This window comes from Anas platyrhynchos, chromosome 12, assembly GCF_047663525.1.
Source record: "Anas platyrhynchos isolate ZD024472 breed Pekin duck chromosome 12, IASCAAS_PekinDuck_T2T, whole genome shotgun sequence".
NCBI classification, from domain to species: Eukaryota; Metazoa; Chordata; class Aves; order Anseriformes; family Anatidae; genus Anas; species Anas platyrhynchos.
In genome coordinates, this window is record NC_092598.1 from 13,268,046 (window position 1) to 13,293,964 (window position 25,919).

At 52.2% G+C, this 25,919-nt stretch overlaps 1 protein-coding gene and 1 long non-coding RNA gene across 4 annotated transcripts in view; one reads left to right on the top strand and one right to left on the bottom strand.

Moving 5' to 3' along the window:
• The window catches only part of GNAO1 (G protein subunit alpha o1), a 130,784-nt gene that overhangs the window by 14,737 nt on the left and 90,128 nt on the right, over window positions 1-25,919 (bottom strand). For 2 of the 3 annotated variants that reach the window (XM_038185398.2, XM_038185401.2), the window contains 2 exons: window positions 9,002-9,130; window positions 8,358-8,487 (listed from right to left, as the gene is read on the bottom strand). In XM_038185398.2, the coding sequence (XP_038041326.1) occupies window positions 8,358-8,487; window positions 9,002-9,130 (259 nt within the window). Of the gene's footprint in view, window positions 1-1,457; window positions 1,612-8,357; window positions 8,488-9,001; window positions 9,131-25,919 lie in introns of all 3 variants that reach the window. The other variant, XM_038185400.2, reaches the window with a different exon arrangement.
• Window positions 11,127-18,752, top strand: LOC140003541 (uncharacterized). Its single transcript, XR_011812379.1, has 2 exons — window positions 11,127-11,738; window positions 17,280-18,752. It is a non-coding gene; the product is annotated as an uncharacterized lncRNA (long non-coding RNA).

The following is a 25,919-nucleotide window of genomic DNA, read 5'->3' on the forward strand; positions in this document are numbered from 1 at the left end:
AAGTGCAGCTATAAAGAAGGTAGTGTGCAGCTGCTCTACAAGCCACCCAAAAGAGGGCAAGCAACAACCTCCTCTGCAACCAAGAAAAATTTGGGGCTGGCACTATTGTGAACTGTAAAGACTGAAATTTCCATTATTAGATCTTTAAGACAAACGTGCCAGGAATATTTTGTTTCTGTCTGGACCAAGGGGACAATTAGCTGGCCAAAATTCCAAACCTTCCCCAGAGAGGAAGCCTACAGATGTTCTTCTGAACTCAATCAGAGTCATTCAGCTCCACGTTCATCTCCCATTCAGCCCGAAGGAGCAAGGGTGGATCGCTCCTGCCTATTCGTAGGGAAAATCCAGTGCTTAGTGATAAGAAGCTCTGGTTCATAATTTGCTGGCCTGCCCAGAAATGTGACACTCTTGGTACTCCCGGCTCTCAGCTACGTTTTCTGACAAAGAGATCTGGTTCTCTGTCTGTCAGCTTGATTCATCTGGATGTCTCCGGTGAGCTTAAATAATTCATGACGATAAAAGTTTATTTTTATGCTCTCTCGGAATGGTAATGAGGGTTTGTGGAAGCTGGCGCGATGCAGCGGGAAGCAGCGGGGTGCAGCTGCAGACTTCGCATGGGTGATGTATGCTCATCATTAGCGGGTCAGATGCCAGGCAGCCAGCAGGAGCGAGGGCTTCTTGCACGCTGCCCTGTTGCAGAGCCCCGGCTCTGATCTCCGAGCATCATCACAGCCTCTTTCTCCCCAGCAAGGCTCAGGGCATGGCTTGCCATGGCTCCTCTGTGCCTGTGCTACGGGTTACAAGGTGTGCGTGGCACAAGGAAATCAAGCACCTTGTTTGAAGCTGCATTTAACTGGAAGAGTTTTCATGTCCGGATGCTTGATGTTAGCAAGACTGAGAGTGAAAATGGGGGTCTCCCAAACTAATGGGACAAAACTTCTACAGCTTGGGCTGAAGAAAGGAAGCTGTGGGACCTGCTGGCTGTGAGCTTGTGGCCTTTTGGTAGTGGTCGGGAGTCACACCCGGATCCTGTGTCACCAAGGACCCACAGGGGGCAGTGATGGGTTCTGAACCAGCAAAACTTGGACTCTGTCCGTGGGCAGCCTCACAAACCTTGTCCCCGAGACCAACTCCCTGTTTGTGATGGCTGAGCTCACTGGGCCTTTCTGCCAGACCTGCAAGAGGGATCAGAGCTGGGGCTGGAAACCAGGGCACAGCTCCTGGATCTAAGCCATCCTTGTGCTTTACGTGGGCCACTGAACAGCCCCAAGGAGATGGTGGGGGCATTTATTGAGATACAACTTGTGCAGTAAGGCCGATGGGAACCCTAGCTGTGCATCCCGAAATCTTTAGCCTCACTGCTTGCAACACAGCCCAGTAACGCCCTGGATGGGGAATGCTCTGTGCAGCCACTCGCTCTCTGCTATGCAATCCTGTACATCCAGCATTCTCATTACCTGTGTACTCAGGAAAGCAGATAGTCAGTGGAGATTTCTTAATTTTCTCCTCAAATATGTCCTTCTTGTTTAGAAAGAGGATGATAGATGTATCTGTGAACCACTTGTTGTTGCAGATGCTGTCAAACAGCTTCAGTGATTCGTGCATGCGGTTCTGCAATAGAAAGGAGAGATCACATCAGGCCGAAGGCAGCGACTCGGGGATGTTCAACATGTAAGGAAGTCTAAAAAAACTAAATTAAGGAGGAAAACAACGAAAAAAAAGAACAGCTACAATATACATAATAAATTATGTATACATACAGCTGAACGTATACATACACAGATGCAATCCCTAGGACACTGGACGTACAGTTAGTAACTTAAGGGCATTTAACTATACAGAGCTGTTTTGATTTTGCATAGCATATAATTTACTGGATCCCAGCTCATAGAAATCATCATGCACCATGCATGGATGGGAAGTTATTTTTGCCCTTTTTGATCAGATTCATGTGTCGGTGTAGCTCATGCAGATTTTCTAAAACTTTTTTTTTTTTTTTTAAAAACTTTCTTGAGTGTGTGGCACACAATTGGTTGGGTACATTAACCAAGGACTGGGAGATCCTTGAATTAATCTAGAGTTGGAAGCAGACACCCAGGTGACATAAGTTTGGAAATGACCTTGCCGTGACCTTTGCCTGGTTTTGTTATTTTGTTTAGTGCTGTTGTCTGTTGTTGTGCTTTTCATTTTTTTAAAAATTTGTATTTTTAGTTCTCTTTGAAAGTGGCTCAACAAGAAGTGTCTGGCAAAGAGAGGAAAAAAAGGAGAAAAAGGAAGAGGAAAAAGTATAAAAAACAAAAAAGGAAGGAAGGGCATCTCAGAAGGACCAGACTACATGTCAGCCAGCTAGCACTGATGTTAGCGCATGCCTCTAGGAAGAACGTTAGCTGCTCGCCAGGAGGAGAGCCGTGAGTTCAAATGCACGCACAGCAAGAGGTCAGCTTTTTGGTTATGGTTCATGCAAAAACCGACACAGGAAAGAAGAGAGAGATAAAAAGGAATGAAAAAAAGACCAGTTAGAGAGCTGCAAAGTCCGCCACGTGGTTTCATGGTGGTGGAAAGAGCTCACGGCAAAGTCAACCAAGAGTCATGTTCCCCGCTGCTTTCAACTCTCAACTCAGTTTCTTTTTTTTTTTTTTCTTGGTTCAAGAGAAGCTCCATACCTGCCAAATTTGGTTGGTCTCTCAAATGCTCATTTTTTGGCCTTTGTTTGGCTAGATAAGGTCGGGCGGCCGAGGAAAAGTTGTGAAGGTGCTGAGGCTTGGTGCTGTTTGGCGCGAGAGGCCGCCGCCGGAGTGCGCACGCCGGTCGCGTGGCCGTCTCTCCACCGGGAGCGGGGCAGCAGAGAGAGCAGGCGCCGTGAGGACGGGGTTACCAAAGGCAAATCGGGTTACAGGCCGGCTCCTCGGCTCGTCCCCGCGGCAGCTCCTTGGGACAGCACTCCCCAAACCCGCTAGTGCACACACAAGATGTTACAGCCAACGCAGGAGACACGCTAGAGAGAACAGGGCTGCGCGCGCCGGCAGCTTAATTGAGCCCGGTGCGTTATTGATTAACGCCTTCCTTTTCACCGACACGCGTCAGCTGCTGCTGAACGTTTTAGTTAGATGCAAGAGGCCCTGTGGAAAGAAGCAGCCGACGCAGCCCGGAGGGAAAGGGGACGCTGCCGCCGGGTGCTTTGCAGAGCTCGCGGCGAGCGAGCGCCTCTCCGCCCAGCAGCGGCGCGCGGGGAGGCCGCGGTCGTGTACAGCTGGAGAAATGCATTTATTTATGGGCCTCGGTTGGAAGATGTTCGCATATCTGGATCATCCCACGTTTGTGTGCTGTTTTTCTGCTAACTCACTGTGTGCGGGCTGCTGTGGGAGCCACAGAGCAACGCTCCTCTGTTACTCGTGGTCTCAAAATTGTAACCGTGTAGGAACCCACAGACATTTTGTACAGGAGGTCCTTGGCTACCCACAGCCCTTCGGGAGGAGAGAAGAAAGCGGAGGGTGGTCAGGGGAACAGAAAGCAAATATAATGAACTGTTTTCAAGCAGGGTCCCTCAGAGAACATTTTTAAGAACATTTTTTATCATTCTCACTGATGTAAAATAAAAGCAGAGAGAAACAGACGAATGCTTGCCATGGTTTAAGCGAATAACCTCGTTCGCAGCAGCCTTCGGCCTCGGTGTCACCGTACTTACCGTGCCACACCTTGCCGGCCCCATGCCAGCGGGGCATCGGGTTTGGGTAGGAGAGAGAAGCCGAAGCCTTCTCCTGGGATGGTTCCCAGGAGCTTCACGATTAGGTGAAGCTTACTCTCCTAGGGCAGCAAGGCTATGTAAGGGCCCTACAAAATCCTTCTGCTCCTCTTCTACAGCTCGATTAGTTTGCATTGATACCTGTTAGGACATGACAGCGTTTCCCCAAGAAGCAGTGACTCTCAGCATTCAGTCTGATGGAACATACATGCAATGCAAACCAGTGCATCCCTGGAGGGAATGACAGTCAGGATAAAAATCCCCTTTCCTTTCAAATTCCCGAGGTGGGTTTTGAAGCTCCGTGAGGCTGCTGACCTGGCTGCCTGCTCTGCGTAGGGAGATTTTTGCCCTACCTCTGTTGCTTAGCTGGGCAAACACCACCACGGCTCTGCTCACTCTTCCTTATTCACTCAGGAGAGGTTCTGGTCCTAAAACCCACCTTTTCCTTTTCCTACTGCCCCACGGGGAATGCTCTCATGTCGCAGAGGGCTCCTGGGAACCCACCAGAGCAGCTCCCCGTTTCCACAAGCTGTCCTGTACCACCTCACTCCAGGAACGGCTCCCTGCCTGCCCTCCAGGAACACTCACAACCCCTCTTATTTTTTTCCCCAGAGCTCAGGAGCAGAGCCGGTTGTTTCTGCAACACAGCTACTGCAATCTTTTTTGTTCTCCTCCACGACTAAGAGCCAACTGTCATGCAAACCATGAGGCCACTGACCATTATCCTCAGCACAGAAACTCCACATCCCCCTCCTGGTTGATCTCCTAAGATGCCCAAGCTGCTGCCACTTGCTTCGTCACTGCTGAGAAAATCTCCGAGTGCTGCAATTCAATTTTCAGTGCCCAATGGCAGCAGGGAGAGCACGCTACCCAGGTCAGGCAATGAAATACGAACTAACAGGCCGCCACTAATGCACACCAAGGGTCACCAGCACCGTGCCTTCTACTCATTACACGTTCAGCAATGGGAACACAAACAATACCTTCATATCTTAGCCAGATATGGATGACCTAAATATCTCAGTTTCAGAGGCAGCAATATGCAGCATCTCCTTCTCTTGCCACGGCTCCGTTGCATTTGTGAGGAGGAACCAAAGAGGACAGTAGAGGTTCCCATGACAGGTCCCATGCCACTGCTGGCTTTAAAACATTTAAAAGGAACAACGTGCATCTGCCTTTGTTAATCAGCTGCTCCTCTTTTGCTGGTTATTATGACTGATGTCCCTCTCCCCTCCTCCTAGTTACAAGTCCGAGTCTTTTTCTTCTCCAGCCTCGTCTTATCAAACACAAAGATAAGCCACAAATGAGACAAAATACCATCATTAGGCAAAAACACAATCTACTGAGCTGCTCAGCCAGTTACAGGGAGATGTTGCCACTGTGTACAAAAACCCCACAGCAGACAAGCAGACAGCAACGCAAGTCCTTGCATCAGTAGCTGCAGGGGAGGTGTAATACCTTGAAGGCAGCGTCTTGTCCATTGCAGTGGGTTGGGCAGGGTGTGCAATTTTGGCTGCTGAGCTCAGGCTGTGTCTGGCAGCAGTGGCACTGCCTGAATTTCCCTGCGGGTTTGCTCCTCTCTGCTTGTGAACTGGGCACGCACAGTGCCCAGCAGCCTGGCCGTGGGACGTGGTGCTGCAGGAGAAGTGGTGTGAGCGGTATCTGGGGCAGTGTGCGTGGCTGGACTCAACAGGGCTGGGTGCTCCTGTGCAGAATGTGGTCTCTGGGGGCAAACGGGCATCTAAATCACGGGTGCAGAGAGATTTCCTTCTGATCTGGATGCAGAGAAGTACTTGCCTTCCGTGACTCCCATGGTGTTGCTCTTTGTGGCAGGGAATTGGAGCGAAAACACATCCCTTAAAAGACGATCTGGTCTTGCTGAGAGAGGGCTCTGCACACAACAGCTCATGTTAGCTGCTGCAGGAGGATGGGTGCCGAGTCTTTCAGAACAAAGAGTGCAAAAAACTTCAAAAAAACCCTTACCAGCTTAGAGATGTGCTTTACATTTAAGGGAAGGGGCAGGTCAGCGGGCATTTCACTAGGCCCCCTTTAACCAGCTCTTTGCTCAGTCCTGTTTGAAAGGATTTAGAGCAAACCTGTTGTTCGTGGGCTTATTTCCCTGTCACAAGCTGACCCTACCACTACACTGATCCCAGTGCTCTGATGTTAACCAGAGCTGAGCAAGGTGAGCCCTTGCTCTGTGGTGAAGTCTTTGAACACGTTTGCACTGCAGCTTCATCTGCCCGAAGTGTGGCCTGGCTTACAGAAGCATAAAAAAGCCATTGTGAAATCCCATGATTATTGTCACCTGGACACTGAATGCACCAGGAAATGCTGTTCCCTCTATGCGCCAGCTTTTCAAGTGGTTTTTGGGCATCCAGCATGTAGCAGGGCTCCTTCCTTCTCACAGCTCCGTGCCAGCAATGAGAGCACTACAGGTCTTTTCACATCTGGACAGCCCCCGACCTCCAGCGGCTTACTGAAGCTGGAAGTGCCTGCACCACAGTGCACATTTCTATGGGAAATGAAGATGGAGGAACAGCATCCAGCTCTTAGCTGCCTCCTCTTTTGTGTTTTCTAAGTGAGAAGCAATAAAAGCTGATTTACGTCATTAGAGGCAGCAGATGTGACGGATGCAGGCAGCCGGCAGATCAGCTGACTGAAGAGATGCTGCTTTTACTGCTGGTTTTTGGACAGCAACCACGTTATCAGGGGGGAGAGAGGGTGCTAGGGGGTGAAGCTGAGAGAGGACCGAGGTCTGTGGGTGCCGAGCTTCCCACCTGCCCTTTGCGCAGCGGGTCCAGCAGGGCAGACAAGATGCGACACCGTCGTTCCTCTGATTTGCATCGGCCTCGCTCAGGGTTGTTTATTTGGGTTAGGCGGGGGCGTCCTGCAGCGTGGCAGAGTTGGTGCCGAATCCTCTCCCCATTTACACTGAATGTGTAAATGAACAGCAGCTGCCTCTGCCCTCCTGTTGCTCTGCATCCCCAGAAATGCTTTGTGAAAAGGGTTTGAAGCAGCGAGCGAATGTCAGCGCTGCGGCAGAGCCTTCCTGATGCAAAAGCAAAGTCAGCGCTGCACAAATCCTGGCTTCTGCAGCGGGGCACTTGAGAGAGGAGGCTGAGACACCCTGCTCAGGGCCTTTCTGTGCCAGGAGGGAACTGGTAGTGGCCCTTGGCTTCACGGTTTGGGTGACAAACCCCTAGTCATACCTACAGAACACCTTGTTCTCTTCTCACGCCACACGTTTGCTCACTGCCCTGCACGTCTGTCCTCTCCCTGCGTATTCTTCATGTCCTTGGTGTGCTTGCCCTGACCAGCTGTATGGCATTGAGATAATGGCTGGGTTTTTCACATCACATCAGGAGGTTTTGATTCCTCCCCAGTGAATCCTACAGGACTGAGCATCCTGGAGCATATCGGGGCTGGAAGCAGAGGGAGGTGAGAACTGAGGATGTAGGGTATCTCATGTAGGGTATCTCATGTAGGGTATCTCATGTAGGGTATCTCAGTCAGTCTCTAGCTACCTGGAGGGCCACAGGTGGGATGTTAATACCGTCCTGAATTCCAGCATCAGTGTGACCTAAACAAATAGGTGACTTCATCCAACAGTCTGCCAGAGTTCAAATATCTAGCTCGGAAGAGGCTGCAAACCACAGCTCCACCAATCTTTTTGGGAAGAGACACCTGATAACGAATAGCAACCACTGCCTCAGTTCCTTCCTCGTCAGCAGCCTCCTGCAGGACTAACATCCTTACAAGCAGAAGAATAAAGGCCTTCAAACAGACGGGGCTGGCTGGAGCAAGCCCTTCATGATGCTGTAGACTGGGCACAGATGAAATAATTTCCTTAGCTGGGGTACGGCCTTTGACTCCTTTTTGTTAGACAAATGCAACCACGTGCTTGCCTCACTTGTTGGTCCTTAAAGCTTTCATTTCCATCACGCTGAATGAATGGCTAGAATTCAGTAATGAGTCTTCCTGCATCCTTTCTGTGTATTTAAATCATTTGTATTAATTGCACTCCTTCTAATACCAGGGAGCACGCAGGTCCTTGCTAACTTTGTTTCCAGATGGTATTTTGAGCCTAATGTCACAGCGGGAAGTTATAAAAGCACTCCTAGAGCAAATTACCTAAAGAATCAAACAGTTCCAGTTTCACTCATGAAAAAATGAATTTCTGTAGCCTGAAGAAATAGGTTAAACTCCTAGCCTGAGCCTGCCTCAGGAGGGCATGGCCTTCCCACGCCTCTCATCACCACGGTGTGACCAGTTCCTTCAATTTGTTTTAAAAGCCCACCTATCTGCATCCCCTCTGCTTCTGGATATTGAGTCCTGTTAACACACTTTGAAAACACACAGGTCAGCTAGAAAAGAGAAATACAACACCGTGACTTCCCCAGCGCAAGGAACCGTTACCTGGGAGTGCAGGACTTGGTTCTGAGGAGTGTGGAGGAGGACAAGTCTCCCCAGGATGTCAGTGAAAGGGGGAACGACCGACAAAAGCACACTGCTGTAGCGCCACAGCCAGCATAAGGCCATCTCCGAGCAGTTGCTGGCCACGCAGTGTCCCGTAAAGAAGCGTCGGGGCCTCCAAGACCCGGCTGGCACTCACCGTGGTTTCGTCTTCATGGAGCACCTGGTCGTAGCCGCTCAGCGCGACGCAGAAAATGATCGCTGTGACATCCTCAAAGCAGTGGATCCACTTCTTGCGTTCTGACCTCTGGCCTCCGACATCAAAGAGCCTGTGGCACAGGGGGGGACCGTCAGCGCTTGCTCTTTGTTAGATAAGAGGAAACTTTAACAGCGTGGGCGTTTTCTGGCCATAATGTCCCTGGGAGGCTCCGAACACAAAGCACCAGGTTGTTAACCACTGTCTCGGTCTCTTTGCTGGCTGACATCACAACCATCGATAAATAGTGTCAGCCAGACGTGATTTAACTCATTTTGGAGAAAATATGTGTATATTTACAAGGCTTTATCAGACCTGGGGCCAACTCATATTGTTTTTCTAAACAAAGAGGTGGCGGTTGGGTTAGAAGAAGGTACCATGAGCTCATATCTTAAAGGCAGTGATTTTCAAAACAGGATTTACAAACTTTTCATGTTGCTGTACCCCAGAAATGCTGCATCCTCTGCAGTGGGAGCCATCAGTGCGTTAACTGGCAGGTTAATACCTTCTCTTTGGGGAACCACAGGGGAACACTGTGACAAATGAACACTCTGAAAATTTCCTGCTGTGTGCAGTTTCAGACTAACCTGAAGTGGAGGTTTTTGAATGTGAAGTGGGTTTCTACAATGCCAGTTGTTTTGACCCTGGTTCGAAGGATATCCTGCTCCGTGGGCTGGTAGTCTGCAGCTCCGATTCGATCTAAGCTGTCTAGGTAGCTAAAAGAAAGAGAGAAGGAGAAAAGAAAACAAAAGCAGATAAGACTCACATTAATCTTTGTCAATCTCAGATGAATCCTTCAGCTTCCTATTAATCATTTTCAATCTCATTTTTCATGGCTGAACGTATCGTGGCTAAAGAAGAAAACCCTTCTCCTATGCTGGGGAGAAAGAAACGTTACAAACCCCACTATCCTAAGAATAAAATCTGATAGTGAACTGAAAGCAGGAAATTAAGTGTTTGTGTGTTGTGAGCCCTGATGGCAATCTGTGAAAATACATAGTTTTAATATTACTTGCTATTTTTATTCCCTGAGGGACGAAAGTCCCAGTCGGGCCATTGTGCTGGGTGCTGTCCCCAACGCAGGCTTTTCTGTAAGGACTTATTCACAACGTCACAGGCTCTCCAGATAAGAGGCTGGAGCAGAGAGGTCTCGCTGCTGGAACAGGCAGGTCGAGCCACCTTTGGGAGGTGCTGCTCTCCGCTGGGAAGGGAGGGAGCCCGGGCAGCTTGCTGGGACGAGATGCTGTGCTTTCAGTCAGCTCGAATTAAGTGAGATGAAGCCGCCCGAGTGAGTCACTGCCTCAGCCTGAAATCGAACACGGGGCTGTGACTGCGGGAGATACACCACTTGGACCACATCCAGGGGCCAGCTCAGATGGTGGTAATCTGGGAGTTTACATCAGGGTTTTTTTTGGGGGGGTGGAAGGGAGATTTAGCTTTCTAACACACTTGGATAGTTTAAAAATATTTACCCTTATTCTGGTCCTGGCTTGAAATCTGTGAATGCAAGCATAACTTTTATATACTGAAACCTTGGGTATGAAGTCCTATCTTTGGGTGTGTTTGTAGAGGAACCCAGGAGCTGTGTAAATATCACCACAATCCATTTTTTCATCCACATTCAAGATAATTTTTAAAACAACCTAGGCCAATGAAATAGAATTTATAAAGAAAAGAGGAATTTGTTTTGGACTAGAATTCAATATGAATTATGAACACCTGGTTGCATCGCACAGCAAAGTCTTTCCCACCACTGTCAAGCTGGACACGGACACTCCCGTTCCTCTCGAGGGGCACTGATGTGCATTACAGAGCCCAAACGCCTGCCTCTAGCTCCAGGAGCATCAATGTCACGTGCATGAGATGCTCTCGACGTACTGTCGAGCCGGTGAGTATGAGCTTACCGGGGAGTAGAGGAAAGCCCAGCGGGCAGCTGGCAGGGCTGTGCCATGTCCCTGTACTCCTGTCCCCTGTCCTCCATGCTGTTCCCCAGCCCTGCCTACAAAGCTGCTCTGCCAACACCCCGTCCTGCTGCTCGAGACGGTTCCCCTGCTGCACCAGGGGGCAGGAGAAGGGTTTGTGTGCTGGAGGAGGGCGCTGAGTACAACGCCTGCTGCACTGGAGCCACGAACTCTCTGCACTCATTTTCACAGGCTTTCATGCCCACCCTGCTAGCTGGGAAAACCAGACAAACTCTAGGCTAAGGTGAAAACCAAGCTTTATCCTACTCATATCCCATATTTTGGCTACCCACCTTTTTTATCACCCTTTATTTTTGCTAAAGAATTGCAAGAATTGCGTCACCCAAAGAAAAGTACATAAGCTAAGCACGGTGGTTTTTACTCTGCCTTTTTTTCAAGCACTTAAAGATACTGTGGCTTTGTGACAGCTGCTCCCTTAATAGCCTTATGATGGGCCCTGGGTAGACGAATGGGGCTTCATTGGCTTGTGCTTGAAATAAGGCCCTTTGCTGTGACGGCTGAAGCCACGATCACTCCTCTATTCACAACCTGTTGTCAACTTCTGTTATTTAAGACAGCCGCATTTCTGCATCCCCACAGCTGGAGACAGCTCTGCGGGGCTGTTATTGAGAGACCCAAGCTTTCCCCAGTCCTCAGGAACAAGCCCTTAAATGCTTCGTGGTGAGGGTAGAAAGTAGATGGGAAAGAGCAAGACTTTTCCTTTTCATTTTAACCTGTTCCCTATTAATTAACTCTTGCCTTGGAGACCCTCCTTTCACGCTGGGAGTGCAGCAGATGAAGAACTCCGCTGTGAACTGGCCAAAGGACTCAGCATTGCAGCAATACAGCAGTCCCCGTGCTGGGACATCATCAGGTGGCTGTCCCTGTCCCCACCAGCAGTGGTGACACACAGTCGTGCACATGCAGCTCATAGCTCTGCCACATGGCATGCCCCTTGGTGCCCAGCAGCAAATGAGCTCCAGATTTTATGTGAACCTGCAAAAAATCTGGCTCTGTGGCTTCCCTTGCCCATCCCTATCCAGCAGTGATGCAGCTCCTGGTGCCTCCATCCCTCAGGGGCTGGTGGGAGCAGAGGCAGCCTCTAGAGGGGGCAGGACGATTGCAGTAGAGGGAGGAGAGCTGAGCAGGATCCACCCCATCCACCCTCTCCTCCCGGACAGTGTCCAGCTCCCGGTCCCAGCCTGGGGTATCTCCTTAGGAAGTGGGGCTGGGAGGGTCTCTGGCATCTGTCCAGCAAGCAGCAGCGATGCTGTGGGCTGTCAGGGCACAGTTCCCAGTGCTGAACTGGTGCTGTGATGGAGGACAACTCAACATCCCCAGCACACAGCCTCCCCTGGCTTTGGTGAGCTGAACGCTGTGAGTCTGGTGGCTCGGGGTCACTCACAGACCCCAGCTCCAATCCAAGCTTCCCCACACATCCTTTGCCTTTTCTATTAATGCCTCTCCTCTCTGTCTCTTTCCTCATTTCTAGTCTTTTCCACCGTCCTTTCTGTGTTTTTCAATGCCTGAAATTTTTTCAGTTTCCTGGGTCTGCTTTTCTCCTGTCCTGGTAGTCCTGTGAGGGTCAGCCATCAGTTTATCGGAGGCTATATAACATTTTCAGTGCCATTTTCGAGGCTGCATTCCAAAACTGTTCACTCTCCTGGCTGTTCCCACCAGGAATCTCCCGTCTGCAGCAGATTTTTTCCCCCAGACTTGACCACAGCTGAGCTGGGCTCCATTGGTGTGAGCCCCGTGTTTCCCAGCTCTGCCAAAAGCCCTGCCAGAGGAGTGTGCCACTGCACAGCCGCCGTGCTAACACCCAGCTGCAGGAACGGGAGGCTCAGGCAGGCTGCTGTTCAGCTGCCGAGCTGATTTTAGCTCCTTGTTGCCTGGGGGTATCTCCTGTTCCTGCTGGAGGCATCTCCGAGGCTTCAAAGGAGCACCCGCGTGGCTTGGCAGGACCTGGTGGTGCGAGCTGAGGGTGCAGCGTGTTCGAGGAGCCACCTGCTCGGGAAGAGGGATGTCCAGGTGGGGACAAATTGCTGCACATGGCATTGGATGGCAGCACTCCCGGTACACCCTTTGAACTGCAAATCTGAAGGCCAAACTGTTGCTGGAGACAATCGGTTGTCGCAGCCAACTGGCTCGATGACACATAATCCCCTCAGAAGCCGGCATCTGTTTAACTAGCAGAAATAAGAGCACTTTGGAGGCTGGGGAGCGAGCGCTCAGCTCTCCCCGCTCTACGTCATCCCCGTTGTTGCTTTGTGCTGGCACCAGAGCATCTTCTGCTCCAAGGCTCGGGGGGTTTGCAAACTGGAGTGGAAGCGTATCTGAAATGACACATCGGCTCTTACTTGCTGCCTGCGTTGCCCAGGGCTTGCAGGGGTTAAAAAAAAAGCTGCAGAAAGGTTAGGAGGTTTTTGAGTACATAAGTAACCCTCTAGCATTTACGCTCCTGAGCTGAGCAGCTCCATTACTGCTTATATCTTTTATCTTAAATGCTTTGTTTTGAAGCAGATTGCAGGTTTCTGAGTCACTCGGTTTATCAGGCTCAGGGACGTGAAGCCCAACTACGTTACGCTGCCAAAAGCAAAATGCACAAGGAGTGGCATTTCCCAAAGACAGGGAGAGGAGCAGATCGGTGTGAGGCTACGAAAGGCAGACGCTCTGTAAGGACTAGCTGATACTGAGTCTCCTCACAGGGTAATGTTGAAAATCGGGAGTAAATATAGTTTCTAACGGCATGTGGTAGCAGCACTGCTGATGCCAGAGACGCTGCGTGTAGGAAGGGCTGTTGTGGGAGTTACCTCTGGGAACAGAGTGGTGACGGCCTACGTGCACGGCGTGGACGGGGACCCTTCCCCAGGCACCCTGCCACCATGGAAACTCCTCCTGGGTCTGCGTCTGTGCCAAAGGCTCTTCAGGCTGCTATTTGCAATGAAGAAGCGTAGCTGAGGTCCCTGGCTGTGGTCAGAGCTGGATACCTGTGGCATGGCTTACACAGATGTGAACATTCACATGGGTTGAGGTTAATGGCAGTAAAATAGTTCATTCTCTTTGGTTGCCTCGAAGGCAGCATCTTGGCAGTCTTTTTGCCAGCAGCATCCAGATCGCTGTGCCCCAGGCACTATGTGCACCCAAGGTGCTAACACAGCTCCAAGCCCACGTCCTCAGTGCTCACCAAGCCGTGGTGAAAGGGCAGCCCCAGCTCGTGTGCTGGTCTGGGGCAGATCTGGGGACAGAGGGGTAGGAAGGCAAGAAAACAAGCCTGCAGGCGGTGGAATCTTCTCAGATATTCCTTTGTGGTCCTGGTCCTGGCCTCTGTCCATGTCTCCTCCCTGAATGAAAGGCCACGTGTGGGATACTCCAGCATTGCTGCGCTGGCTTGGGTTGCATTCGATTGGGAAATCAGAGCACCATTTGTCAGCAGAAGCAGCTGAGTCACTGCTGGGTTATTTTCTGCTCCTTGTACAGAGGCGCTTGAGGGTTAGCTCCAACATGATGGCATGGTAGCTGCTGGCAAATGCTGACTTTTTAATCAAGGTTGTCATGAGCAGAATTCAATTCATCTCACTCCAGATGTTATTGTGGAGACGTCTCCACCCAGGCTGGTTGCACTGAGCTCCTTCACAGCTCATGGATGGAAAAGGGCATTTCAAATGTCTGCTGTCTGCTTCTGACATTACCTTGTACCCTAACTTCTTCCTTTCATTTGACAATGAACCAATAGCTTGATGTATATTTAGCATTAAACCATTTAATATTTAGTAGCTGCAGAGCAAGGAGACAGAGGAAAATCACTGGGCTTGGAGAGTGTCAGTGTAGTAAACTCATAGTATCTTCCACCAGGAGAGAAAAAATGTGTGGGTGCTGCTTCCAGAAGGTGTGATACGACAGCACGGCTGCCCAGACCAGCTGGCTCTGGGCAAACACCCTGAGGTTGTGGCACCACAGTATTTTTCCTGCAGAAACCGTGCCCAGCCGTATCGGCTATATTATTTTAGGGCAAGGGGAAGAAAACCCCACAGTCCACCCTCAGAGCCCAGCGCTCCTCCAGCACACACAGCGGTGATGTAACACATCTTAAATAATCATCAGTTATGAAATGCTTGAAACGTCGCCAGGCAGTTGTATTGTGTCCCTTCAGAAATCAATAGCACCTAGGCGCAGGAAGCACAGCGCTCGCACACGTGCGCAGAGCGCACTGTCACAGAAGCACCAAATATCCTGAGTTGGAAGGGACCCATGAGGACCGTGTCCAACTCCTGGCTCCACACAGGACCGCCCCAAAATCAGACCATATGCCTGAGAGCGCTGTCCAAAAGCTTCTTGAACTCCAGCAGGCTCGGTGCTGTGATCGCTGCCCTTGGGGGCCTGTCCCAGTGCCTGACCACCCTCTGGGTGCAGACCCTTTCCCTAACCCCCAGCCTGACCCTCCCCTGTCCCAGCTCCATGCCGTCCCCTTGGGTCCTGTCGCTGTCCCCAGAGAGCAGAGCTCAGCGCCTGCCCCTCCGCTCCCTGTGAGGGAGCTGCAGGCCGCCATGAGGCCTCCCCTCAGCCTGCTCTGCTCGGGGCTGAACACACCAAGGGGCCACAGCCACTCCTCATACACCTTGCCCTCTACACATTTCCCTGTCTTTGTAGCCCTCCTTTGGACACTTTAATAGTTTCATGTTCATTATTGTTTCACCCCAAACCACACTGTGTTCGCGGCGAGGCCGCAGGAGGCAGAGCAGAGCGGGACAGTCCCTTCCCTTGGCCGGCCATGCCGGGCCTGAGGCACCCGGGGCCATGTTTGGCCTCGTGCCTGCCAGGGCCTGCTGCTGGCTCACGTTCCACTTGCTGGCAACCAGAAACCCCAGATCCCTTTCCACAGGGCTGCTCTCCAGCCTCTCGCCCCATAATCTGTACATACAGCCAGGGCTGCCCCATCCCAGGTGCCGAATCTGGCATTTGCCCTTGTTAAATGTCGTATTGTTGGTGATGGCCCAGCCGTCCAACTTGTCAACATCTCTCTGCAAGGCCTCTCTAACCCTCAAGGGAGTCAACAGCTCCTCCCAATCTAGAATTATCTGCAAACTTACTCACAACATATTCTAGTCCTACAGCCAAGTCATTTATAGAAACATTAAAGAGAATTAATCTCTAAAATTGATTTAGGGCCTAAGAGGCCCTAAAACGGAGCTCTGGGGATCCCCACTAGTGACTAGTTACTGACGAAACCCTATTTACTAGAACCCTTGGAGCCTGTCCCACCAACCAGTTGTTCACCCATCGTATTGTGCACTTGGCTAGCTGTATGCTGGACATTTTATCCAGAAGGGTACCGTAAAAAGCAGTATCAAAAGCTTTGCCGAAACCCAAAACTGGCTTCCCTGGGTCAAATAGGTAGGTAACCTTGTCATAAAAGGACATTAGATAAACAGGACCTGCCCCTCGTTCTTCCTTATCTAAAAAGTCCCCTCCCCTACATGGCAGGCTCTGCTGTCCTGCCACTGCTTCTGACCAGAAACTATCCTGTCCAACCAGACGAGATACCAACACAAGATACTCCCCAGACTCCCACCCCGAAATCCAACCAGCACCATGGCCCTCCTGGTGACTGCCTGCTGCATGGGAACGTCCAGGCAGCTTCAGCCACAAAATGAAAATGTCATGGCCACCACTGCTGTGGCCCATGGATGCACAGCAAAGAGAAGGCTGTGAGGTGTTGGGCTGCCTTTCTCCAGCACACCATGTGGGTGCCAGGCGGGGAATGTGGCTAGCCACACGCTTTCAGGCCTGTTAGCAGAGAGCCAATGCACCACGAATGGGAGCCGAGCTGTTTGCTGGCTGCTAGCAGCAGCGGTGATGCTCACCAGGACCACACACTGGGGTCGTTTTCCTGCATGAGCTCTGCTGGATGGTGCTGGGATCTCATTACCCTCCCTCGGGAAATGAGGAGGATGTTCCCTGCTGTGAAAGGATGCTGCCAGATCTTGACAGGAGGGATGCTGTGTTGCAGTGCATTTTTTAACCTGCACAGAAGTGGAACCCTGCTGCTGGTCTGGATCGCAGGCTGTTTGCTCAGACCTTGCTGGCTGCAGGTGTGAGGATGCATCCACAAAAAGGGGAAAGGAATCATGCAGGCGACTGTACAGAGCTTGTACATCAAGTTCAGCTTGGCAAGTTGATATTAAACTAATGATAGACAGGAGGAGTGAACAAAAGCAGGTTGGAGCTTAGCTGTCCTAGTTAGACTTTCAGCTTTCCAAAGCATGACTGGATCCAGAACAATTTTTAGCATCGCATGTGGATGAGCAGTGTCACTAAATAGCAACCATATAACAAAAGGCTTTTCAGGACATAAAGGGAGTCAGAGCTCCTGGTCCCCAGGGTGAGCTGCTGACTGGCTTTGCTCACCAGTGCTGCTTTGGCCAGCGATACAGCAAGGTCTTGTTGCTGCTGGAATAAAAAGACATGGGGATGGCTTGAGTTCATGCTCAGAGAGCTCTGGCTGGGGGGGTGGTGGGCGTTGCAGGAAAAGCCAACGTGAACAAGCTAGTGCTGTGTCAGAGATGTTTTAGGAGCAGCCCTGGGAAAGCAGATGTGGGCTCATCTTTCTGCAATGAAATTTGAAAATTGAAAGGTATGTAAGGAGAGATGATAAAGACTTTTTTTTTTTTTTTTTAATGTACTGGAGCCCTTTCTAAAGAAAAAAGCCATGTGTCTGGATCAGATCAAAGACCCACCTAGCTTAACCAGTGTCCAAGAGCAGATGTTGAGAGCTGAGTACAAATACAGGGCAAGCATGCCATAATCAGACTTTTTCCAGACCCCAATCCTTTATGGGTAATGCAGTTTCAAAGAGAAGGGTGATACCTTCATACTTATTAACCATCAATGATTTTTCTTCCAGAAATTTCTCTAGGCACTTTAAGAAGCAATGCAAACCTCTAACAGACACATCTGCAAGAAGGAATTTCACAGCTCAGCTACCCTGTGTGTGAAAAACTGCCACTTTCTTGCCTTTTTAAACTGCTATGTCAGGTTTTAACATTGTTAGTGCCTGTATGGGAACAGCTGTCCTCTGCCTCCTCCCCGTTCTCCACCTGTTTCTCCCTAGACCTCCACACATCCCCTGCAGAGCATCCCTGCTCCGGCGGGGAGAGGCCCCCTCTGCTGAGACATTCCTGCATGGAAGCACTTCGGAACCTTTCATCACACCAGGACAGGGGGTTTCTAATCTGAGATGGGAAAAGGAGGGAGCCACAAATGCCTTATCTCCATGGAACCGACTGCTTTGTCCCTTAGCACAATGCTGCTACTGAAGATCGAGATAGTTTAGCAGCTGCCCTCCTGGAGCTGCTGCACGGGCACGATTTGCTAGCAGTGGTGTAATTCCTTCGAGAAGTTTACTCATCTCGGCATTGTCGCTGTTTAGATAAAGCCTCTGTGATTGAAATCGTTGTTTAGCGCAGAGCCGCTGACCACTGGACACCCTCGCGTTTGTTTTCATAAGCGAAGGATTTGTCCGGGGGCCGGGTGGACCTTTCCAGCGGGGCTACGTCAATCCTGGCACGCCGGGATGACGCACGGCTCCGGCTGCACAACTTCTCCGGGGGCCCTTGCTGTCCCGGTGGCCTCGTACGCCAGCACAAACACGGGTGCTGGCCAGGCATCAGCAGAAGCCCCAAAAGGCTCCAGCCTCCCTTTTCCTTCACGCGAGCCTCCCCTTATTTCTTGTGGCCAGCTCGGCAGGAGAAGAGTTGAGCTGGAGTGGGGATGAAGCGTGGTGGGGTTTGGTACCTGGGGCGTGAGCAGGATTTATGCCTAAATCCTTAAGCAATAGGGTTTGATGCTTTCTTTTGCTGCAGGGACTGCTGTTGTAAACCTACTGAGGCTGGGGCTGATGGCTTTCTATACTGTAAAATAAAAAGGGAAGAAAAGAAATAAAAAGGAAGAAAGGAGAGAAAAGGAAAAGGAATTTGGGATAATGAAGGGCTTGTGCTGATCTGGAGCCCCAGTCAAAAGACCAAAGCCTCTGTGCCCAGACACAGGGGGACACAAACAAACCCAGGTCCCTGGATGAGCAAATGCAGGGAGTCACAAAGGCTTCCTCACCACCACCCTCGTCACATCGCACTGCGGCTCACTTCATTGCCCCGGGGCCATCTCACAAGCTAATTACTGCAACCCCGGAAAGCAAACAGCTGTGGCCACCCACGAAACCAGGCCTGCATACGTTCCCTGTTTGATCAGCCACCGGCCAGAGAGATTCATCGGGGTGTGAAGGAAGGCCCAGGACATCCATACAGACACTTGTGGCAGTAGGGAATGCAGCACTAACATCTTCATTTCTAAGCAGGAAATAAAACAAAATGAAATAAAATTGAGCTGTTGTGTCCGTGTAGTGTCTGTCTGTTGCAGGGATGGCCCTGGTGAGGGATTTAGGTCTAATATGCCAAAGGGAAGCATTAGTTAATGAGATCTGAGCTCCTGCATTGAGTGGACAAGATTTCCACAGCTGGGTAGAGCAGGGCAGAGCGGGGCAGAGCTATGCAGAGCAGGGCAGGTTTCTCTGTCTGAAGCTGACTGTGGTCAGGGACCTCACTGAAACACTCGTTGTGTACCTGAGGAAGTCGGGATCTGGTGATGGAGTGGGAATCAGGCCACTGGATCTCACCTGTCTGTTTTCCTGGCCTGTCAGCAAGCCATGGGGACTGCTCCTCCCAAACCCCATGGAAGCATCCCTGCCAGAAGCTGCGGGTACCAAACGCAGCCGGTGCTCTGCCGTGGACAGGTGTGAGGCACAGCCAGCAAGGGCAAAACCCGGGCAGTTTACCCCTGGCTGTGCACCGAGGATGTCTTCGTTATCCCAGACGTACGTGGGGCTCGTGGGCATGTGCAATCCGTGCTGTGCACATGGGCTCTCTGGTACTTCTCAGCGGCTGTCAGCCTGAGGCTCCTCTGAGAACGGCTCGGCTCGTGGGATTGCAGCATCTTGGTTTCAGTCCAGGCCGGATCCAGAAGCAGAGACATGTAGGGGAAAATGCATGGAGTTTCTCATTCTGTCAGACAGCACTCAGCTGTGCAGGCAGGAGGCTTGTCCTCGCCGGGTATCGGAACAACTCGCTGGGTCCCTCCAGACAGGGCTGCCACCTGGGCCAGGCACTGACCCCACACTTCTCCTCTCCTTCTTTTATGGCACGAGCAACCTCAGAGCACCCTTTGCATCCATATAACCACCCCAGGGGTAGGTGCCTGCAGCCCAGCTGGTAGGGGCTTGCTCGAGGTCCCTGAAGGAGCGGGGTGACCCCTCCGTTCAGGGTAAGATGTGCACATGACAAAATTCACTTTGGGATGCTCTGTATGGACAGCCTGAGGGGGCTGCAGGCCACGGTGCCGCAGCCCGCCAGGCATCTGACCACGAGCGGTCAGCTCGGCGCGAGGGCTTTGAGCTGCCCCCGGGGTGCTTCACCTTCACCGGCAGCACGGAGCTGGCCCGGAGCAGCGTGAGGTCTGGAAACCATCAGCAATCCTGCCAGACAACGCCGACATCGCTGCCAGAAAATCTAAAAGCTGGTGTCGAGCTTCCTCTTGGCTGCGGAACGGGAGGAGAGCAGCTCGAGCAGGCAGCTGGGCAGCACAGCATCGCCCTCGCTGCCGCTCGGAGCCCCGCGATTCCCGCTGGGCATGATGGATGTGTCCGTCCGGCCTCCCGCCCGAGCAGGGGGATGTTGTTACTCACACGTGCTTGGGGAGGAATACAAGTATTAAGGGGATGGATGGCTCGCCCGAGGACACAACAGGAAGCTTGTGGCAGCGCTTGGAAGCCGCTTTGGGTTTCCTAAATCACGGGCAGGAGCTTCAACCACAGGAACTTGTAGCACTGCGTGTTGTAACACAGTGATCCTTCCTGCTCCTCACAGGGATCCTGCCCATGTAGGGGCAGATAGCGTCGAGCTGTTAGAAATTTATATTCCCCACATTAAGAGCAACCCGTAAAACGATGTTAAAATTGATGAATAAATTTTAAGTCGGGGATTTGAAGAGCGATAACAGAAATGCTTGTTTTGTTCTTTTCTTTTCTGGTGAACCAAGAAGGCTGAAAATGGATGCTGTTGTGTACTCCGCTGCTCCGACCAGTGTAATTTCATGCATTCCTGTATGGGTTTTGATGAGTTCTGCAGATCAATGATGCTGCATTTAAACACAAGCTAAGCGGTAATTACAGATGCATGCAAGAGTTATTTATTTGGTGGCACTGCACCAGCTGATGGGAGGATTGGCCGTGTCCAATCAATGTTTGAAGCTTCTCAGAATAAAGAGCCTTTTGGCTCCCAAAGCAAAGTGAAAATGGAAAATAACCCCCGAGTCCCAGGAGGAGCCCCTCGTGTCCTCACAGGGAGTGCTGTGGGATGGGTCTGGGTCACCTCCTCCCCACGTCTCTGCCCCATTGCTCGTGCTCAGCCTTGCCATCGCACACCGACACCTTGTTCGTGTTGGGTCTTCCTCATGGTCTTGCTGCGTGGCCTTGGGGCTGAGGGTTGGGCTGGTGGGAATTAAGGCAGAAGCAGAGGCAGCAGGGGCAAAGCAAAACCCACATCCTCCTGTGGTTCTGGGGGCAAGGGAAGACAAAAAGGACAACGAATGGCATGAGCAGGGTGGACCACAGCCATGGGCTGCTTGCTGAGATGCTCCTGCAGCCTCACGCCCAGCCCCAGCAGCCCAAGGGGCTCCCAGCCCACATCTGGCTGAGCACCACGGCTGGTGCTGCTGCTCTCGGGGCAGAGACCACACTCTGCTTGGGGATGGAGAGCAGGGAAAGAGGCCAGAAAGCTCCCAGGTGCGTGCTGATCGCCAGGCAGCGCAGTCAGAGAAGCCTTTGGTAAGATAAACAGGACGTGTGGGTGACCTCTGTGCATTTAGCACATCTTCTATTTACTAGCAACTATTTTAAGCAGATGCTCTTGGGTCTCACAGATGTCTGAATCAAGGCAGCAGGGCTGAGCCTCAGTTCCCTGCTCAGCTTCAGTTGTAGCATCCAGCTCCACCCATGCTGGGTGCACAGGCACCCCTAAGGGTGGCTCTCCTGGGTGGGACACAGGAGTTGGGTTCCTGGGAAGAAATGTGCAGCCTTCAGAAATACTTATCTTCTTTTTATTTTGATGAGTTTCTTTGTAGCTTCTCTATTTGTGTCATTTCTTTGTTAATGTCTTTTTGCTCAATGAGCTGTTCCTCAAGGGATTTGTTTAATGCCAAGTTGCCGGTTCCATTACTTTAATTCGAGTGAAGGTTTTTACCTGGACTCCTTTATCAACGCCCAGCTCTCAACAGATGCTTACTGGTGTCAGTCCTGTGTTTCTGTGGACTTTCTCCTATTCCTGTACCTTGCAGATTTGGCCTCGCTGCCCAGCACATCCCCAGTTCACTATCTCTCATGTTGTGGGTTGCAAACCCACGGAACGGTTTGGCTGGAAATGCTCAGACTGACAGTGCTGCTGCTCAGGAGCAAGCCATGCCCTGGATTTTCCTGAGTGAGGCTTTGGAGATGGTTATTGTAAAACCCTGGGTACCCCGTGCAACACTGATGGGCTGGGAAATGCCGATGTGTGCCCCTAGAAGTGCTGTCAGAGTCTCGCTGACAGCTCACGGGGTGTTTTGTGACCTGGGCTGGGGGGTTTGGGGCACTGCCTCTCTTTTCAGCGCTGGTGCTACCCGCAAACCTGCTGCTCAGCCCCGGGTGACAGCACAGCCAGCAGGGAAGGGGTTACAGCGAGGCAGAGTGCATCATAAATCCCAGCAAGAGGGAGGCTGGGACTCCGTGCCAAAATCAGAGCTGACACTTCCTTGGCGTGGCTCCACGGTGCGGTTTGTGCCTGCTTTCTTTTCCCCTCTATCTCTTCCCTCCGCTCCCAACAGCTCGGAGAAGGCTCTGCCTAAAAGCCAGGCTCCGGAGCATTTCTCCCCTCCTTTCCCAACACCTTCAGCTCCAGAAGAGACCCCGGGGGACCTCTGAGGAGGTGTCTGCTCCGTTCATTCAAACACTTCAATGCATTGTACGTGCTGGAGGTGGGGAAGGTGCAGGCAGGGGGGTTTGGCACAAGGATGGGTGTTTGCTCTGCCCATACTCCAGCCTCCTTGGGCACTGAGCTGTGCCATCATCATCGAACCCATCGGCCCTTCCTGGAGCCTGCGCATGGCTGTAGGCTGTCAGGGGCTCAGGAAAATAGGAGCTGGGGGTTTGGAGGTCTGTAGTGATGGGAAAAGGTCAAAAAGTCAGCCTCAAGTGCATCTGGCCCGCCGGGCTGGTGTATGGGAGAGCGGCACGTGGGCTGGTCGTGGCTGGCTGCCTGCCCAGATCAATGATCGTCTCATCGGCGGGTGCATCCTCAGGCTTCGGGGGGAAAAAAAAAGAAGAAGATAGGGAGCTCTTGTCACCTCTCCAGGAGAAGGAGGAGGCAGGAAGGCCATACCTGGCACAGACCCAGCCCCAGATCTGGGCGATGCTCATCACCCCGCTCCTGCTGCCTCGGTGGAGCCGCGGGGGCTGACGGAGCAGCCGGGCGTGCAGAGCTCTGTGGGGCTGTGAATGAAATCCTGGGGGAAAGCAGAGCCTGGCACAGCCTGCGGCATCGGCCACGTGCGTGTCACCGAGCCCTGTCCCCAGCCATGGCCATCAGCGTGGCAGCACCAAGAAACGTGGTCCGAGGGGACCGCTGAAAAAGCAGCTGGAAGTCAGTGGGTGCGGGTTGGAAACTGGCTCAGCGCTTGGCCTGGGTAAGCAAGAAATAAAGCGGTGTTTGCTGCAGGGCTGATTAGGGCCATTAGATCAATTAGTGGGTGAAACGATCGCTGCCCGGGGCTCCACGAGGTGAATCCTGACTCCCACACGACCGCCTGGGCTGAGCGCTGGGACTCTCCGGCCGTGGAGGTGGACACCAAAACCTCCCGAGCTCATCCCCTGCCCACCCGTGCCAGGCTGAGGGCTGCTGCCTTGCTTTGCTTCATCCTTCGTCGCCCTCACCACCGTGGGCTTCAGCATCTCATAAATACGTGTAATTATTGTCAACGTGCCCCAGAGCTCAGGGGTATCGTGAGGAGCTTGAACCTGTGCCCCACAACCCTGCTCTGCCCTTCATGGGTACTGCATCCCCGTCCCTGCCTGCTCCTGTGGTTTCCCTGCTGCCGTCACGGCATTTGCTACTTTTGTTTTTTTCATTTTTGTTCTCTCTTAAAGCCCTGGCCCCGCAAGGCTGGATATTAGATGGACTATTTGCTTAAGGAAATAAAAAAGGACTTTCCAGCCCTCCTGTTCACAGACAAAAGGCTTTACAGCCTAAGCCAGGGGGCTTAGGAAGCAGCAGATAAAAGCAATTTTCCAATGGTTGTCTTAATATATATTGAAAAACGTGGGCTTTTTAAGCTAAGCTCATGATTGGTTTCGGATTTTACTCATAACCTCAAACACCTGCGCGTGGCGATGCTGCGCTTCTTGCTGCTTGGGGACAGCCAGAGTGGGAAGAAGGGGAAAAGGGAGATAAACCCATCCCGTGTGAGCAGGGCTGCTCTGCCCTGCCCTGTCCTGCCCGTCCTGGCCTCAGCGTGGCTCCTCCTGAGCCATTCATCTCCCTTTCTTTCCAAGCCAGGAGGATTTCTGGGCCAGGAGCCGGGGGCCACCCCGTCACCGCGTCGCCACCGGTGTCTGCAGCCCCACGTGGAAGATGCTTTGCGCTGTCCCGGAGCCTGCCTCCAAAGGAATCCCCGCGTTCCTGCCATTCTTTGCCATTTAAGGATTTAAATGAACAGCAAATCCTTCGGGAAGCAGGCACGACCTCCGCGCTCGCCTCCCGGAGCAGCCGGTGCCAGACCTGACGCCGGGCATGTGAAGAAGAGCCCTGGAAAGCAGCGGGCTCCTGCCAGCTCTGCTGGCTGATGCACCACAGACCTGCAGCACCGCGGGGAGCAGCCGGGTCCCAACCTGGCCCCGAGACCCCTGAGAGCATCCCTGTGCGAGCGATGCCCTTCGCTTCACGGGGGCTGTGACAGCGCAGCTGAGCGCACGCGGTGCCAACTGCAAGGTGCGAAAAAGGAGAGGGAAATTTGGGCTCCTCCAGGGCCAGGCTGGAGCTGCCTGGATCTCGAGGATCTCAGGGTTTTGGGGTAAGAGCTAGGGGCTTGCAGGGGACACCCCGGCCCTGGAGCTGCCGTCCTGCTGCGTGGCTGGGGGCTGCGAGCCCACGGAGCTGGTGGGAAAGGGGGTAGGAGATGGGTATCAGTGAGAAAACGACCGGAGCGAAACAAACAAAAGAAAAAAAAAAAACACACACACACAAAAAAAAAACAACCCAACCCACCCCAGCCCGTGGTGGCAGCCTGCCAGTTCCAGCTGGTTTCGTAAGGACATCGCAGCCTAAAAATACACAAAGAGTCGGCCAAAAAAAAGTCGGATCTTTCTGCACCGAATCTGTCACCCCCCGCCCTCTGCGAGGAAGGAGCCGTTTCTGTCGGAGCTGTCAGGCAGAGATGGAACAGATTAGGCAGGGTGCAAGGCTACGGTTCAACAGGTCGCCTTTGAGGGGAAATCGAAGTGAGGTTACTGGTGGTGCTGGCTGTTCCTGCTCTCTGAACCAGCCATGGGAAGGGAAGAGTTTGCTGCCAAACCCTGGCAGCATCTCCTTCTCCAGGCAAAGCGGCCACGCAGGGGCTCAGTGTTTGCCACCTGGTTCCTGCAGCCTCATACCCTGGACAAGCCATTGCCTGGTGTCTGTCCAGGCCAACAGAATCCAAACTTCACTAAAAAAAACACTTTTATTTTCTTTCTTTCCAGGCCACGAGCTGATTTCTGCACAAATGAACTCTGGCTGCCAACTCCCCTTAGCCAAGCCGCGGCACCCGAAGGAGCCTGCTGGCATCGTTTTTGATTCAACAGGGGTGGTTCCCAGGTTTGGGAAGGGGACAAAATGATAACCAGGATATTTTCTGCTAGTGCCAGACCACCTCCTGCTCTGACAGAGCCCCTGGTGCAAACGGGAGAACCAGCACAAGCTGCTGCCCTCGTCCTACCCCTCTGGGTGGGAGCTTCACCAACACTGGGACAGCCCCGACTGGTACTGTGGGTCATTAAACAGTGATTTATTTAGTCAGGAGAGGTTTTACAAAGCCCCAGGCCAAACGCAGCGTTGTTATGATGCCACGTGGCAGTGCAGAAAGGGATGGAGGAGGAAGGTGCTGCTGAGCCCTGGCCCTTGGGGAGCAAACTCCTGCCCGCAGCGTGGTCTGGGCTGTCCCCTGGGTCTGTTCCCACAGGTCTTAGAGAGATTTTTTGGGGTAAAGGTGGATTAGGAGGGGAGAAGTGACAGTGCTGTGCCACCAGTTTTGGCCTCCATAGCCAAGGAGGTGCTGAGCTTTTGGAGGAGCTGGCTGCAGAATTTGCACTCCTGCTTGCAGGTGGGTTTGCTGGTGAGGAAACTCAGTCCTCACAGCCTCCGGGCAGCGTTGGGTGGGCTGGGCAGGTGAGCGTTGCCTCACAGCCACGTTGGAAACACCACCACAT